Raw genomic sequence first — 19,331 nt, forward strand, 5'->3', positions numbered from 1 at the left:
TCACACTTTACTTATGGTAAAGTAAAGAAGAAAGCGCAACCTACAGTCTAGAAGCCCTGTGATGATTAACGGTTGTGCACAATATTTACACTTCTCCAGGAAAATCTACAGTAGTGGAAGTCAGTATAAAGGCGTGGATATTTGTAGGAAAATTAATATTATTATTTGTAATACTTGCACGCAGTGTATATGCAGTAGTATGACACCCAATATACTAACAGATGCAGTCAAATGGTATTGCATTTGACGCCGGTATTACACTATAAAACTACACATTAACGATTCAAGTGATAGAGTGCGGTACTCAGTATAAAGGTAGTCAGCCCTGATAAGTGTTAGTGTGTGTGTACATGCCTTCTGTGCTGATAGGAAACAGATGCCATTAGTCACAGTGCCTATTCTGTACATAAGCCATGACTGTGACATAGTAACATGGAAAACAGTTATCATTTGATAAAAAAGGAAAAATCGGTGCATATCTACCCAAGATGTGGAAAGAACAGAAAATATGTGCAAAGTGGAAAATTATCTGAGGCGTTGAAATGGCTACTTTTGATTAAAGTGAGAAGCACAACCGTTATTATTCTCAACTTGTTACTGATTTAAGTTTCCAATAACTGCCAGACGTTTATGACAAATTTTGCCAAATGAAAACACTTTGCATTGAAGAAACGACAAACAGGTTCGATTGGAGTTTGCTGCATGATAAATGTTATGTACTAGAGAATCGGATAAAGCGTGCTTCATTTGATGAGAATAATATTAATGGTTCAGATGGATTTCAGTATAGTTGCCATGGTCTGAGGACAGAGCAACATGTAAGAATCAGAAGAAATGTTGGTAGTGAAAGTGTTATGATTTGGGTAGCGTTCTGCACTAGAGGTAAATCATACATTTCTTGGTTGAACACTAGAATGAAATCTAATATGAACACTGAGACGCTAGAGACAGAATAGATTAGAATGTGTGAGGACCTACGGGGCGAAATGTTAAAGTTCCAACAATATAACACATTTGTGCAGATATCGATGTCTTTTCCTGACCTTCAAGTAACATGAATTTGAACTCCGTGGAAAACCTTTGGGGAATACTTGCAAGGCGTGTTTATGTCAATGGATGAATGTCAATTTGAGGCCGTATGTGAGCTAAAACAGAGATGTGAGAAGAATGGGTGACAATTTCACTGCAAGAACTGTAAACCCTATGAAAATCGATGCTGAAAAGAGTGTTTGAGGTAATGAGGAAGGACAGGGGTTGGACAAAGCACTAAGAATGAATGACACAACAGGATATATCAATTTTCATCCAGGAAATGCGAACGTCTTATTTTGTCGCTCGTTTTATGAAAGAGACTATGAAATTCCTCAATGATTATTCATGTCTTAGACGTATCTACTACTTTCGTAATAAATTCGATACATGTATGCTTCAGATATTGTACATAACCCTGCCCTTACACTAATTTCACTACTGTTCCTATACGTGTCCGGCATTTTGACAAACCAAGTTTATCTTAGAGCCACAGTCTAATATGTGGTAGAGCCTACATACCTAGATCACGTGACTGAGTGAAAAAAGGATTTTATTTAGAAATGTTTTGTAGTTTAATGTTGACTCATCCAATTCATTTATGTAACTTGGTTGTATTCGAAGAAGAAGAAGAAGATACAGCTTTTCCCCCTTTCATTTCGATTGTCGGTTTGACTATACATCGATAAGTCGATCGAGGCCTAAAGTGTTTGTTACTGTCAGTTCGTCAGAGCTTATTACGTTATTAGTTTATGTTTGATCGAAGTTGACGGTGTGTGGTATTAGCGGGTAATTAGTTACAATCTCCCGTCATCATATTTTGTTGGTAAGTTTTAAACAAGAGTTTAAGCGTGGTATTCATTAAATATATTTTTACCCTAATGTACACTTGTAAGTTGTTGACATCTGATGGTAGGAGTAAACATGTTAACAGTCTGAAACATAGGCATTAAATTGCGACTGTAATTGAAAGTTGTGGAGGAGATGAAAATATATTTAACAGCTGAAATAACGATAGGTGGGTTCTGCAGATCGTGGCGTCGATTATGCATGGGACGTATTGAAGGAATGTGAGAAGGCGTTGTTGTAAACTCATAAAAAATTGAACATTTGTTTTTAAAAGTAGGAAACCTTTCATCCAGGATGTATTTTGTCATGTTAGCTATAGTTGTGCAGAATATTTTTGGTGCGGCATTTAATGTTGAAGTTAGGTCCAATGCATTGTGCAGTCCGGTATCTCACGTTGGAAGGTGACAATTGTGTTGTAGTAACAGGTCGACCTCTATTGCAACTATATGTACTTGAAGTGTGGTCTTAATTTTTCAGTCAGTTTTGGTTGTGTTGCGCACATGTTGTGCTTTTATTGGCTACAGAAATCGTCCTGCAGAAAATATTTTTCGGTACTGTTACATCAAAATGTTAGCAAGACAACGAAGTATTAATTTTGAAGCATATATCCAAAATGGTGGTTGCTTGTATGTGAGAAACAAAATAATTTTAATGACTCCTCGGATATGTTTGTAATTATTGTGTGTTAAGATGTGTTTATAAAGAATGTTAACTGCTTTCCCTACTTGAAATACCACAAATTTAATGTTATAATTTATTTTACTAGCCTGAGTTCACATTTCAACTGTTGAGATTATTATTATTTATTTTTTTATTGAAGGGCTATGTAACATTTTTGATTCCTTCCCCTTGAAAGTATTATTGGAAAAATTTGGAATGTGTATCGAGATGGGCTAATGCGTTATACTGCAAGCTCCCAGTCACCTCCCTCTTGAAATGTTGGTAGTGGTGACAGTCAGTTCTGTAATGTCACTAAAGGTGTACATTGAGTTGAAAGGTGTTAACTTGGTTGTGCTGGTGAAACCAATGTATTTCTCTGTTGAATAGAGGTTCTGGTAACAGATTGACCTGTATGACAGGCTAATGTTTGAATGCAGTTTTCATCATAACAGCAAAAACTGGAAGGTAAATTTCGAAAATTTTTATTAAATGATGGACCAGAGACAGAATATTTTGATTCATATTATGTAGGCCAACATACATTGGGCATAAACTATGAAAAGAGCAAGGGAGGTTCACTAAGTGACTTTTATCGAAATGATGTATCACACACTGAATGTCATCTTAGTTTGTTTGTGAAGCTGGTGTAAAATTTTGTTTCTGAGGGGCTGTCAGAAGCTACATGCTTATTTTCAGTAGAAGCTACTTAACAGGATGATAGATGTGCACTCTATTCTTGGGTTTAGCTAAGATATATTTGTTCTTTACATTAATTATTTACAATAGGAAGAAGCAGCATTGTTCAGTTCACGTAAATGCTCTAAGAAAGCCTCAAAGCACATGATTATAAAGAGAATTCAAATTGTACAAAGATTGCGTGATTAGGTTTCATTGAAGACTTGTTATGTTCTATGTAGTAATGCCAGGCTTAGTGTTAAAGGGAATTCATTGGCCTTTAATTATTTTAAATGAAATAGGCTTCATCTTTGCTGCATAACAGAAATTGTTGTATATAGAGAATCACAATGGGTGATTTTGTGTAAAACTAAGCCTGAGATTTTTTAAAATTTTACTTTTAATTAAAGTTGTCATCGTTTTCTGAATCTATTAAAGTAAAATGTTACGTCTCTGGAACATTATTGAAGTTATAGCATTGTTGAGATATTATAGTTAAACTGTCAGAGGAGGTTAGAGATCAGTAAGTTTGCTTTTTATATTTCAGTTTAGGTTGTTGCTATTGTTATTGTGTCAACTGTTAAGTTTTAGTAGCTGAACCTTTTGAACAGTCTTCAGTTTTTAAAGAAAAGTAATATATTAAGTAAGCAGCCAATTTACAAGAGTGGCAGTGTATTTAGTATCCCACCTGCAATGAAGAAACATAAAGTTTGGCCTGTAACTCAGAAATTGTAGCAGTAGTGTTTGTTTTGTATTAGGGGGGAGTAAACCCAATAAAAAAAATCTAGTGACCTATAAAGCAGTGTTTAATGTACAAACTATCGTCTATAAATATTGGAAGTAATTGTCTCACAATTATCCAACTGTTTAACAGTTCATGCCATTTTAAGTAATGTGGGGTTGTATAACTTTTGCCTTAATGAATTGTACTTATATTGATTTATTATTTATTCAGAGGATGAGAAAAACAGTGTCAGCTGCAAATATGGGAAAACTTTGAGGGAAGTTACAGAAAGATGCCAGCAAATAACACTCCAGTAAAGAGGACAGAATAAAAGCAGATGGGAAAACATGAAGATAAAGGTATCCTGTGGAATGTTTTTAATTGAACATAAGGCTACTGTGCCATAAAAGGGAGCAAAACAGATTTTATTAGTAAAGAAGAAAACTTCATCTAGTAAATTTACTTGTGATAATCTGCTTAAAATGCAAAACATTTTCACAGTTGATGATATGAGAAGGCAATCGAGCAATACGAAGAATGTAAAGTCTATTGCAGGCCCAGTGACTTGGAAGTGGGTTAGTTTCCAGAAACATTGCCTGAATTTGACAGTAAAGGAAGTTTTTTAAATCTGGATTTGAAATAGTTTTTCAAGTTACATCCAGTGTAAATTCTCTCATCTTTAAGGTTCTGAGGTTTGTGATGAGCAGTAATGTGTTGAAGATCTGCAGGCCCATGATCAGTTACAGTGCCAGCACCAGTTGTGAAAAAGGTTGTGCCAAGAACATTTATTTTGTTGGATTTTCAGACTGTGATAAGCAAATCTGCCAAATACACATACCCTGGAAATGCAGAGAAAACTGTTGAACAGAATTGTGTGTATGATATTTGTAGGAAATGAGAAGTTAATAAGAAGGCTGTATCCTACATAGAGTTTGAACAAGTTCTTGCTGTTCTTACCAATCTATGTATTGTACACATTAGAAACTTTTTATATAATGAAGTTTCAGGAAATTTAGACTTTTTTGAAAGAGGGTTGAGAAGTCATCTGCATTTAGTTTCTTTAGTGGTGGTTTCTTAAAATTAAAATAGTTTGGTACACAGGGCTTCAAACCAATACTGTACTGAAATGTATCATATTTATAGGTAACAAAACTTTTAATTAGGTTATTTAATTAGGAAGGGAGGTCTAGACATGTTATGGGTAAAACTTTATAAAGGGCTGTCGGGGAAATCTAAGATGGCTGAATAGCCGAATTGTGAATCAGTGTTTCATGTGATTTGTGTGTGTGTTTTAAATTAAATCATGAGGTTGGGGAGGTTGATGGGTGAAGATAAGTGATATCATTTTATTGTTGAAAGTAACAACACATTCACTCATGATCATACATGCATAGGTGTTGCCAGCATCTGCATATCTGTGGCCCATTGTAAATTTTAGCCAATGTTACATGCTGATTCGTCTGTAAATGAATACAGTAAAATTGATTTTAGTTTATAAAAACTGACACTGGGTGACACGAGTGACACCTATGAAAATTCCTTGTCCCACCTGTGACAATCTTAGATTGAAATTTTTATAAGTAAATAGTAATAATGTAACATATATTCATATTTCATCACATAGAGATTTAAAAATTAGGTTGTTTTGAAGACTCAGCATTTTGCAAACCATTTCTTTTTAGCCAGACATGTTTCAACATCTGTGTCATATTCTGTAGGTCAAATTTTTATTTCTTAAAATTACATCAATAAAGGAACTGAATTTTACTGTACATTGGTTTTTGTGCCCCCCCACCCCCCCTTTTTTAATAGCATGTCTTGCGCAAAATTTTTCGTCCTATTGTGTGTCTCTGGCTGATGTCTCGATCAACTGCTACTCGGTGCACCGTTTCCACACAGTTCTTCCCAGAATTTTTGCTCAGTACTTCATCTCACATGCACTTTCACAAAATGTGGTGAAATGTGATCTGAGTACACCCTTCTGACTCCATACCCAGTGAGAGGTGTTATAATAATGCAGTTCATTTAGCGATGTAATTTTAAGAAACAAAAATTTGACCCACAGAAGATGACACACAGATTTCAAAACATGAATGGTTAAATACAAAAAAAGAAAAAGAAAACGTTTGCACGAAACTGATTTCCAAAACAATCCAATTTGTAAATCGCAAACACGGAAAAACATAAAGGACCTTCAGACCTTAGTAAAATGAGTCTCACTTAGAGATTTGTTTTAACAGAGTGGATTCAGTGTTTTAAAAACACGTACATAATTCACAGAGCTCATGTATAATGCTGGTCGACGTTCACTGCTGCTCTAGAGATGGCAGTGCTCCCTAGGGCCAGTGCATTAGGTGTAGTCCATATCAATTCATGCAGGTTAGGAAAAAATCATACATTCATAGCTTTCTTTGTTATTGGATGTAGCAATTGTTAAAATGAAGAACTAAGTAAGGAATACATATTTTTTGCTTTCTGCAGAAAAGTTTCTGCTCAGAGGTACAGCCCTCCACAGATGACACTGTGCATATCCTTTTGAAGACGCGAATTTTTGAAAAATTTTAGAATGCTGTATCTCTGGAACTATTCTAGATATTTTTTTTTTTTTTTTTTTTTTTATTTGAAAGATAATTGCTTTATGATTACAAAGAAATCTTCCATTTGGACTTGTCTGTCAAAGTTCTTTTCCTCTAAGGTTCTAAGCTTTTTATTATTTAAGGAAAAATATTTATTTTTCAAAAATGCCAATACATAAAATTTTGATTTTTTGTCAGTTAGTACCATATAGTTCTACATTCCCTGAAAAGGACAGCTTCAACTTTAAGTCAAACAGGTTTTATAAACAATGGAAATTTTTGCCGTACATAGAACCTGTTTTATTTCCACATTATCACATAATAGGCTCTTAAAATCAAAACCTAGCCTTATTTGTTGTTGTTGTTGTTGTTGTCTTCAGTCCTGAGACTGGTTTGATGCAGCTCTCCATGCTACTCTATCCTGTGCAAGCTTCTTCATCTCCCAGTACCTACTGCAACCTACATCCTTCTGAATCTGTTTAGTGTACTCATCTCTCGGTCTCCCTCTACGATTTTTACCCTCCACACTGCCCTCCAATGCTAAATTTGTGATCCCTTGATGCCTCAAAACATGTCCTACCAACCGATCCCTTCTTCTAGTCAAGTTGTGCCACAAACTTCTCTTCTCCCCAATCCTATTCAATACCTCCTCATTAGTTACGTGATCTATCCACCTTATCTTCAGTATTCTTCTGTAGCACCACATTTCGAAAGCTTCTATTCTCTTCTTGTCCAAACTAGTTATCGTCCATGTTTCACTTCCATACATGGCTACACTCCAAACAAATATTTTCAGAAATGACTTCCTGACACTTAAATCTATATTCGATGTTAACAAATTTCTCTTCTTCAGAAACGCTTTCCTTGCCATTGCCAGTCTACATTTTATATCCTCTCTACTTCGACCATCGTCAGTTATTTTACTTCCTAAATAGCAAAACTCCTTTACTACTTTAAGTGTCTCATTTCCTAATCTAATTCCCTCAGCATCACCCGACTTAATTCGACTACATTCCATTATCCTCGTTTTGCTTTTGTTGATGTTCATCTTATATCCTCCTTTCAAGACACTGTCCATTCCGTTCAACTGCTCTTCCAAGTCCTTTGCTGTCTCTGACAGAATTACAATGTCATCGGCGAATCTCAAAGTTTTTGCTTCGTCTCCATGGATTTTAATACCTACTCCAAATTTTTCTTTTGTTTCCTTTACTGCTTGCTCAATATACAGATTGAATAACATCGGGGAGAGACTACAACCCTGTCTCACTCCTTTCCCAACCACTGCTTCCCTTTCATGCCCCTCGACTCTTATGACTGCCATCTGGTTTCTGTACAAATTGTAAATAGCCTTTCGCTCCCTGTATTTTACCCCTGCCGCCTTTAGAATTTGAAAAAGAGTATTCCAGTCAACATTGTCAAAAGCTTTCTCTAAGTCTACAAATGCTAGAAACGTAGGTTTGCCTTTTCTTAATCTTTCTTCTAAGATAAGTCGTAAGGTCAGTATTGCCTCACGTGTTCCAACATTTCGACGGAATCCAAACTGATCCTCCCCGAGGTCCGCATCTACCAGTTTTTCCATTCGTCTGTAAAGAATTCGCGTTAGTATTTTGCAGCTGTGATTTATTAAACTGATAGTTCGGTAATTTTCACATCTGTCAGCACCTGCTTTCTTTGGGATTGGAATTATTATATTCTTCTTGAAGTCTGAGGGTATTTCGCCTGTCTCATACATCTTGCTCACCAGCTGGTAGAGTTTTGTCATGACTGGCTCTCCCAAGGCCGTCAGTAGTTCTAATGGAATGTTGTCTACTCCCGGGGCCTTGTTTCGACTCAGGTCTTTCACTGCTCTATCAAACTCTTCACGCAGTATCGTATCACCCATTTCGTCTTCATCTACATCCTCTTCCATTTCCATAATATTGTCCTCAAGTACATCACCCTTGTATAAACCTTCTATATACTCCTTCCACCTTTCTGCCTTCCCTTCTTTGCTTAGAACTGGGTTTCCATCTGAGCTCTTGATATTCATACACGTGGTTCTCTTCTCTCCAAAGGTCTCTTTAATTTTCCTGTAGGCAGTATCTATCTTACCGCTAGTGAGATAAGCTTCTACATCCTTACATTTGTCCTCTAGCCATCCCTGTTTAGCCATTTTGCACTTCCTGTCGATCTCATTTTTGAGACGTTTGTATTCCTTTTTGCCTGCTTCATTTACTGCATTTTTATATTTTCTCCTTTCATCAATTAAATTCAATATTTCTTCTGTTACCCAAAGATTTCTAGCAGCCCTCGTCTTTTTACCTACTTTATTCTGTGCTCCCTTCACTACTTCATCCCTCAGAGCTACCCATTCTTCTTCTACTAGCCTTATTTAACATTATTTTAGTTTTGAAAGATGAGTAAGAGACTCATTTTTCAAGTATTTTAATTGGTTCCAAAATGCATGTGAAAGGTCCAAAGACTTAAAGGTTTCAACTTGTACAACTTCTGTGCAGTCTGTTTTTCACTGAAATTAGCCAGTCAATGGCTAAAAATGTGTTGCACTGCTTCAGTATCTTCCTTTGATATAGAGTGATGCCTTCCTGTTGAACGAATAGAAACTGGAGCACTTACAGCCTTCAAATCATTTGCTGTTTTTCAACTGGAAACAGCTGTCCATGTGGTAGCATAAAGTTCACTACAATTTCATTTAACTCATAACTGGTGTCAATAATCTCTGTAATCCACCAGTCACTGTCATCCACACACACCACAAACATCCTCCTTTTCAGGTCGTGAATCTGAATATTATCATGCTGTTTCTGAGGTGTTGGCCGAATGAACGAAATTTCTCCTTTTTTGTTCTTTAAAGTGCATGAGATATGAGTTCGCCCATCACTTTAAATCCAAAAATGTCTTCTGAATTCCTTAGACAGGAGTAGTTTGTTTGGACCGTTCTCCTTTTTTCTGCTCATGGAATTCATCGATTTCTTCTTTTGACAAAAGAATGAGGGCTGTGGATGTGCAAGATTTCACGACCTTGTAAAATCCTCAGCATTCTGAATCACAGCTTTATTTCATCTGGAAAGACCGTTTTGTAGCATGGTGCTTCGGCAAGCCGCCTACGCCATCACAAGGCCCATTCCAGAGACCAGTAGCACTGTGTACACAGTCTGTTGGCACAAGTGACTTACTCAATTCAAACAGCTGGTAATGATTTTTAAAATGACAAGGAATGCTATCAGAAATAATGATGATCTTCTCTGTCCCTGTTTGCAGTTGAAGAATTTTGGGCATTGCTTGCAAAGCATGTGCTGATTCCTGTCCTGTGTCATCACTTATAACTCCAACACTTGTGGTCTTGTTTTGAAAAGATGTCACTCCAGCAAAAATTGGATCCTGGTCATTATTCCAATCCTTGTACTTCTTGTGGGAGAATTGCAGACCAGTTCTCAGCAAAATTACAGTGAAGCACTAAACATAGGCCTAGTTCTTCAGCCTGTACAATCCCCTTCACTGCTACAACGTGTTGTTGTTGCAGTTCTTTAGAAGCTGGTGTGTTACTGCTATCATTGACCGTTTACTAAGTTCATCAATGAAAGGGTCAGAAGCAACAGTTTTCTTAATTGGTTTATTTTCCTCCTGTGTTGCACACGTAATTTCTGCAGAGTTATCTGCTATGTCTTCCAGGCCAAGTGTCTGTAAAGACAGTCCTCCCTTTCCAGGGCAGTCATCACATTCTTGAAACAAGCAAGTGTCTCACTTTACATCACAGACTACCAATGACTTCAAATGTCCAGCCAAGGTGTCATATGTCACATGCTCCAGTAAGTTCTTCAAAGTTACCACATGAAAGTTCAAAATTCGTGCAGTACACACATAGACAGACATCTCTAGGTAGGTGTAGAACTACCCACTTAAGTTGTAGTGCATAATCCTCCAATATGTGGAGTTGTATAGTTGCTCTTATAAATTGCAAAAGTTTCTTTAATACTGAGAGTCGTGTATCTCTTCACTTTCACAACTTTTAGATCTTCAACTGTCACAGTTATAGTGTCTTTCTTGTTGGCACTCTGGTGAGAACAGTCCCATTTATCTTCCAGATAAAATGACTGCACTATTTGAACTTGAGCTGCTTTTACAGGATGACCGTAATAGGGATCTGGTTTTTCAAAGACTCCATTGACAGACCTCACATTTCTTGATTTGTCATGCACTTTGATACAGATAGAACATAGTTCAAAATTGTTTTCTTTTAAAACGTCTATGGAGTAATAGTTATAATTTACACCTTTTCACTATAGGATGCACAATATTCAACAGCCGAATTGATATTTGCGAAAAATTCCTGGCAGGAGGTGCAAGAGCGCTTTGGTCTATTTTCTTCCGAAGATGGAATTTCTATGTTGAAGAGTGTGGTCAGCTTTGCTGTAGTGTATTCATCCATAACTTAAAAAATAATTTCTCTGTGCTTTCTTGATGCATAGAGCTTATGACTCGACTTCAATGAACATGGTTTCTTAACAGGACTAACACCTGTCTCTGTAGTTGACTGATTCAGGATATTTAATTCTTCCTCTATTGGTGCAAAATCTACATCATCTACACCATGGGAGGCTTCACCTTGTTCAGATACTATCATTGTTGTTGTTATGTCAAAACATTTAGAACACAAAAAGTTGTCACTGGAAATATCTTCACTTTGAAACAGTCATCAAATAAAACAATTATTCCCAACCTGAAGGAAGTCTGTTTTTTGTTTGTCTTATGTATCACTCTTCAGATAGCTTCTGTGATGTAGGATAAGACCTCCCAGTTGCTGTGGTAAGTTAAAGCACTGAAAGTTTCCTTAAAACATGTTTAATTGGTATCCAAACTTTGTCACTAGTAAATTTCTTGAATCATGTTCTTGGGCCAGTAGGGCGGTAAAAATGCACAAAAACATCATTGTTTTCCAAACTTATCTTTCAACCTCTGTCCATCATACACACATGCCACTATGCCATTCAGCATTAAAGACGGAGATGTAATTTTACATAGCATCAAACTAAGTTTTCTGCAATGCCAAGGAATTTGTAGAAATGGCTTGTTCCTTTTATTGCTATACAGTTTTCAAAGCTAGATTGAAGTGTTGTTTTCATATGCAGAACCACTTCTTCTTTCTTGATCAGAAAATAGGTAATGCCTTTAATATTATCCTTGCAAGAGACATACATGTCCTGTACTGCGAGAATTTGGTCTGTGGTTGGTCTTTGTAGGCTAGCTTTACTTACTTCACATTTTGTTGTACCTCCTACTCCATGACATGTATTTTTACCTTGGCAGGATGCAAAAATGTGCCATTCAGCCTCCAACCCATAGTCTACTTTGTGGTTGCACAGATTTGAAAAATTATTTTTGTTCTTATACTGACTACCACTTCCATCTGAAAAGTATATCAGCTTCTCAACTTTGGAAAAAATTTCTTTTATGTAATTTATTACATATTTTTTGAAACACATGTACAGCCAAAGTGTTGTCCTCCAAGTAGTCACTTAGAATGCAAATTGAAGAAATGGAAACTTCGACTTTCTCATTTTTAAAGTAGAGAATAAATGGGTGCACTGTTGCTTGGTCATTGACCCAGTGGTACCCTTGTATTTCATCCTGAATCACAAATGTAAAATTTTCTGCAAAATCAAGTAGCACTATGCATTCAGTTTCATGAAGTTGTCCTTTTTTTCTTTCAAAAACTTACTTTGGATTTTAGAAACATAGTGGTGACTTTTGAGTTTTTGTGAGTTATCCATTAAGTATTCAAAGTACTCTTACTGAGATTTAACCACTGTTGTCATTTCTGCCCTGTCAGTTGTGACCCACTGTTTGAAGGTAATATTGTCTGGCATTTCCTCCTTGTATTCATGAAACAATTCAATAAGGGTTTCCTTACCAACTCATCACACAGTCATAACTGTTAGTATCACAGACCATTAAATCTGGTAACTCTTTAGTTAAGATCATGGAGTTTTGCACCAACAATCATCAGTTTGACATTTTGATCATATAAACAAACAAATATGAAGTGTGTCCCTGAAGATCCAGCCAAAATACACCAGTTAGGGAGGAGGTCACAACATTTTGACATTCCAATTTTACATTCAGGATGAGAATTTTTGGAAGCTACATAAAGTTCATTTAAATTTGACAGCACTAGTCGTTTCTATTTATAACAATTCTTTTGCTATCTTTGCAACCTGGGCACAATCTACTGTTTTCATTATCTTCAAAAAAACTGCTGGATCTTTTTAATTTTTTCTTCATTTATACCTTCATTTCCTAAAACTGGAAGAATGTCCTGCTCTTTCACTAATTTTCGGGTTAGTTTAACCAAATGATGAGAAATGTTGAATTCGTGAACTATTTTTTCTCTTGACCATGAGTCAGGGAGCAAACTTAAAATTTTAACACTTTCCTCTTTAGATGTCACTGGACATTTAATTTTTTAATTTTTGTATTAAGCTCAAATATTAAGTGTCAGATGATGCTCGTGGTAGGTTTTCTTCTTCCTTAGAAATAATGTTTGTATCTGTATTATTAAAGCATAATCCCAAGTCTTTTCTAATTTTGTCTGAAATTTGTTATACCTTATTTTCAATAGCTGCTTTTTTCCTCTGCTACTTAATTTTATTATTTTTGAAACAGGAGATAAGTCTAACTTGGAGCAAGCAAAATCCAATATGCTAACAGCTTCCTCATTAGGAATATAAATGTCATTAACAAGGTTACATGATTCTGGTTCTGGATTCACAGCAAATATGTCTGAGTAACAATTTGGGCACAGGGAATTTCCAGGAATAACATTAAGTTTCACTTGGGAAGCTGTTTTACTCACATGACAAGGACAAATGTTCAAGTTTTATTTCCCTCAAACCTTTAGTAATAGGCTTTTGATTAACTTTAAGTGGATCACAGCATTTTCTTCCAAAAATGTGGTTGTACTTCAGAATATTTTTCTTCTCATGATACTCACACACTGACGTTACAAAAGAACTCACTTGAAATTTAAACAAAGTTTGTCTAACTTCATCAAAGTCATTGACATTTTTCAAGTTTCTTGAAACTGAACCATAAACTGTTTTGTGGCACACTTCAATTGCTGCCTGTCCAACATAGCATTGTTCATCCATGTTATTGCATTCCAGTTAATCTCTCAAAATTAATTACAAATTATACACAGAACAAAGCACATAACACATTCTACACTGTCGATGAAGTGTGTACATTCACTCTAACAGAAGTTTCAGAACGGATTGGCTACAGCAATGTCACACCCAACAATAGTGTACTTCTTTATTGACAATAAACCTAAACATAAATGGCCATTTTTATTACCATGGAACAATAGTGAAAGCTCCTATTGTTTAATATTGCATTATTAAAAATAAATAAATGGATATTGGGTGATCGTGTTAACTAAATATATGCCAAAATTAAATTTTATTAAAATGAAACAATAAACCATTTAAATAGGCAACAGCCATAAGATCAGTTGTAATGTGAATTATTTCATCATTTTCAAAAATTCATATCTTTGTTCACAGTCAGATATCAATGTTGAAATTTCTGCAGTATGTTGCTATCATATAGGCGTACAAACAGCACAAAAATCGTATTTTTAAATTCAGTTCCACCTGAGATAACTAACCCCAAAGTCTACAAAAATAAAAATTTTCAAATTTCAGAAATTAATAAAAAAAACTTAAGGAAAAATTTGTAAGTGTTCTTGCTCTATATGAGACTAGTAGTGTATGGTATCTAACTATAGAAAAAAGACACTCACTCCTTGTTTGTTATTTTTTTGCCTAAAAAAGCAGATTTTTGAAAATTTGGATACCAAACTTTGAAGGTCATTTTGACTGGTTATTTTTGAATTTAGGGTATTTTGTGTAATAGAAAATGTTGTAGAGGACACTTTTCTATAAACGATCATGTCAGTTGCAATGTTGTACTTAACCCAGTGCAAAGATGTTCAAATTTTTGCTAATGTCTCCAGACTGAAAAATTGTCGTGCACCTACAAATAAAAATGCCACCATCCAGTAAAGGTGCAAGATAAATTATTTTAAAAACTGTTTTGAACTTCTCAAATATAGGGTAATCACATATAAAAAAAATTAAACATTTAAAAATGGTCAAGCAACCATCACTGGCCCTTTTCATATGGATTGACCGTTTTGTCAGTTCAGAAGTAGACTGAGAGTGTTTCGTTTATGCGTCTTCACGTCCGTCCCTCTTATGCTGTCTCAATACTGTCCACCACCGTGGCATCTGTTTGCCACTGGCACCTTGTACACTAGCCTGCTTGAGAGTCTGTATGCAGAAGTTGCCGAAATACTGCTGTCCTACCTCCGCGACTTTCACCTCGGCATATATGCATTGCCGTTCGTCTGCCATGCATGACCACCCATCCTATCCCTCCTTCTTCAATGACTCCTTTTTTCTGCTACCTCTTGGAGTTCATTTTCGGCTCTTGCTCTGGCGGCTTACCTTTACACTACCAGAAACTTTCCCATTATGAACCTTTCACCACCTTGGCTTCATGTGCCGGCCTGTGTTCACCTTGGCCTTCATTCCCTTCCAAAGGACACTACTTCAGCCTCACTCTTATCATCTTCAGTTTCACGACCTTTGCATGGACCTTCGTCTTTACGTTCACTGATGGCTCTTGAACTGACTGTGGTGTCAGATGTGCCTTGGTCGTTGGCACCTGTTTTTCGGCATCTGCTTCCAGAAGACTGCTCATTATTTACAGCAGAGCTCTTCGCCCTGTATCAGGCCACACAGAACATCCAATGACATAGGCATTACAATTGTCATCTGTTCAGACTCTCACAGTACCCTTCAAAGCATTTATGTGCTGTACACTGCCCATCCCTTAGTGCAACGGGTCCAGGAAAACTCCCACTCGCTAACTCTTGATGGAGCCCTGTAATGTTTATGTGGATTCCCAGTCATTTCGGTCTGACAGCAAAACAAGGCTGCTGACACTTGTGCCAAGACTGCTGTCCTTGTACCTCAGCCTGCTAGTTCTTACTGTCCCTCTGACGATATCTATGTTGCTATCTATCAGCAGGAGATATCACTATGGCATCACAACTGGTCCCCCCTTCGTGGGAACAAGCTTCGGGCTATTAAGCCTCTCCCAGTGGCTTGGATGACCACCTCTTGGCTCTCTCACCACGAGATCATTTTAACTAGGTTGCCTATTGGGCACTGTCTTTAGCCATCACCATTTATTAAGTGGTGCTCCCCCATCACTTTGTGCATACTATGCTTAACTTCTGGTTGTCCACCATTTACCAACGGAATGCCCTTTTGTTAACTGTGTATGTTCCTGTTTGTGTTTGTCATCTTAGAGGTCAGCCATTTTAGCGAACAATGTATGAGCTGTTAACCACATTTTACTTTTAATCCGTCATAGCAATATGGCGAAGGCCATTTAATTTTTAGTTCTGGGCTTCCTTTTCTCTATGGCATATTTTGTAGACCTTCTCCAGACCCTGTTTTTAGCTGTCTTCTCTTCCATCGATTGATCTGTAGTTGTTTTTAGCTCCTCTTTTTGTCTTCATGTTCTATCGGTTTTGACATGGGCATGTATGACACTAGTTGTTTTTGCGCACTAAAACAAAAGAAATGCCAGCAATGACATTGGGCCACTTATAAGTGGGGTAGTGTTTGCAGGGTAGTCCCACATCCAAAATCGCTGTGTACAGTCACAGATGGTGCAGTATGGCACAGAGAAGACATCTACAAACAGTCTGCTGTGGATGGCCATAGGAGGAATGGGAGCAGGATATTCGCAAACTGATGTGGCCCAATGGCTTAATGTGAATTGTTCTTCTGTTTCTGGGATGAGATAACCAAAACTGTATCCCGGACAGGGCTGACTACATGTGACATGAGAACGAATGGGCCATTGTTGGCTTGTAAGGGCACGGCAGTACCGCCTTACTACCGCACTGCAACAGGCATCTTACCTTGCAGCATTCCTTGGACATGCCCCTGTATCGAGGCAAATGGTGTACAAAAGGCTTCAGCAGAGTGGCCTTTATTGTTGGAGACCTGCTGTCTGTTCACCTCTGGTGTGTCTTCTCAGAAGGGAACGTCTAGATTTGAGTCTTCAACATGCCTCCTGGATGGTCGAATGGTAGGCCAATGTTCTTTTCACAGATGAGTCCCTATTTGGTCTGGAGAGTGATACTCGGCGGATTCGAATCTGGAGGGCTTGTGGAACACGATTTCAGACCCAAACATTGTGAAGAGAGACGTGTATCGAGAAGAATCTGTAATGGTTTGGGTAGGGATTATGTTGACCACTCGAACACTTCTTAATGAAATTGTATGAGTGAATCAGCAAGATTTAGCTGCTGTCAGGTACTCTGAGGAGAATTTGAGATTTCATGCACAGTTGTTGCAAGGTGTTGCGGGCCCAGACTTCATATTGATGGACTATAATGCTCAACCTCATAGAGCACGAGTGGTTGATGTTTTCTGGGAAACCGAAGATATTTGCACATATGGGGTGACCTGCTCGCTCTCGAGATTTGAATCCCCTAGAGCATGTCTGGTATGCACTAGGGAGATGGGTTGCATCACATCAGCATCCAACTACTATCAAACACGTGTGAGCAGCTCTGCATGAAGAATGGATGTTATTTTTGCCTCAAAATGAGATTGATGACACCATTCAAAGCATGTCCCATTATTTTCAGGCCTGTACTGGTGCCAGAAGTGGTCACATCACATACTTAACACATTAACCCGTTGTCAGAACGTGTGTGCAAATCTGTTAAGTTGGGGAAAAAACTAAGAACATTATTGTCTACTGTTATGCATGTTGCAGTTGATTATGTTCTGTTGTATTCTTTACATGGTTTCTACTTTACTGTAACCTGTTTGTACTTTTTTGTGGCAAAACAAATTCAATCTTGCAAAGTTTCGATTTGTTGCTTTAATTTTGGACACTGGTGTGTATGATCTAGTTCAACATAATCTAATTTTTTCGAGTGCATTATCCAAAGAACCATTGCTTCAGTTAAGACACATAGGTTCTTTTTGTTTTGAGCTTGTTTGTGATGGTTTCTGTTGATGTAATAACTGGGATGCTGTACTGCTTGTGTCCTGTTCTTTCTGATTTTTGAAGTTGTATTGTTGTTCAATCAAAATAGTAAAGTCATAACAAATAATTATACAGTTGCACTTCCATATATCTTCATTGCTGTTTCTTATCTTTCAGATGGGTGACTACAGTTATGGCGGATGAGGAGAAGGTCCTCAGATCTTTGAAAGCTACAAACAGTGCTTTTCTTAGGTTCATTAACAGCACTGAACGCAAAGTTGATGTTGTGTGGATGAACTACCAGGGTCAACATGTGAAGTTCAAAACCCTATTACCAGGCACGTTCTTTGATGCAAACACTTATGAGTCACATCCATGGCTTTTCATTGATGCAGATACTCGTGACAGACTAGTTGTAAAATCAAAAGATGTGTATTTACCAGAACCATGGTTCAAACAGTATGAAAGGATACCCATTCCTATAGCTGCACTGCCCATGAGGATTGAAAGAACCAAAGTATACATTACAATACCTGTCTTTCCTCTGCGACAGAGGGCTCTTCAGATTGTAAGAGATATGCTTCAGAGGCCAGAAGATGCCTTCAAGCTTGAAATTCCAACAACACTGCAGAAGCAGCTGGCAAGAATGGTTAGGGAGTGTTCACAAACACGCTTGAATTGCAACCCACCATAATATTTATATAAGATGCTATGTCTTTTTATATGTTTTTGTGCAGATTAAGTTATCCTTCAGTTAAGTTGTAATTTGCATAGGAGCTAATTGTCTGTGATCGTTAGGGTACTGATGAAGTTAGCCAAAATGACAGCAAATTATGACAGCAGGGATGAGGAGGGAGGTGCACATAATATGTGGTGCTCTACATGCAAGTCATATGGACTTGTTTTCATGGTAAAAATAAATAATTTTTATCTCTTAAGTGACTACTCCAGATAATGGAGTTATACTTCCGAATTTGCTAGCAATAGTGGGAAAAAATAATTTTTTCAACACATTTTGATGGAAGCAGCAGAATATATTATTGTTTTCTTTTTGAATCTTTTTGTGCTTTCATTATTCATCCGTATAGAGAAATGTTAATCAAGAAGTTTGACATTTGTATTTGTTTAATGTGCACAGTTAAAGAATGTAACATAAAGGAAAATAATGTGACTTTATTTGTCAAGTTAGATGTGAATTATGAAACAGTGTCATATATTTTGTGTGTTGATAGTTGAATGAAAATTGTTGAAATTAATAATAAACAATGAACAATAGTTTTGAAAACCTGTTTTATTTTGTCTCAAGATACCACACTTCTGAGAATTTGCTTCTGTTCAATGGTGATTTATTTATTGCTTGTTGTATTTTATTTGAATTGTGTTGACTGGAGCAAAATTAAATATCTATAAACTCTATCCCGTGCTATATTGCAATTTAACTTAGATACAAAACAGAAAATTTTGATACTTTAGGTTTCTACAATGCTCACACATTGAAAATTTGCCCAAAATGGTTGTAAATATTTGTTGGAGTATTTCTCAGCTCAACTGTTATATTGGAACCAGTCAAAGGAGTGTGCATACAACATGTTCAAAAAGCGTAAACATACCTTTGCCAGTGACCTGATATTAATTACAAGAAAGAATACATCATGTAAGACATGCCCTGATGAATGAAAATATTATGACCATCTGCTTAATAATGTTTTAGTTCACTTTTGAAACACAATGCAGCAGTGATT

The 19,331-nt window shown here is 36.8% G+C and overlaps 1 protein-coding gene across 1 annotated transcript; it reads left to right on the top strand.

Annotated features, from left to right (window-relative positions):
- Positions 1–1,488: 1,488 nt before the first annotated feature.
- Positions 1,489–18,874, top strand: LOC126278102 (von Hippel-Lindau disease tumor suppressor). Its single transcript, XM_049977954.1, has 2 exons — positions 1,489–1,855; positions 17,767–18,874. Exon 2 carries the CDS (start codon positions 17,783–17,785, stop codon positions 18,281–18,283), a length of 501 nt encoding a protein of 166 aa, XP_049833911.1. The 5' UTR covers positions 1,489–1,855; positions 17,767–17,782; the 3' UTR covers positions 18,284–18,874.
- The last annotated feature ends 457 nt before the right edge of the window (positions 18,875–19,331 follow it).

Source organism: Schistocerca gregaria, chromosome 6 (genome assembly GCF_023897955.1).
Source record: "Schistocerca gregaria isolate iqSchGreg1 chromosome 6, iqSchGreg1.2, whole genome shotgun sequence".
In the NCBI taxonomy this organism is placed as follows: Eukaryota; Metazoa; Arthropoda; class Insecta; order Orthoptera; family Acrididae; genus Schistocerca; species Schistocerca gregaria.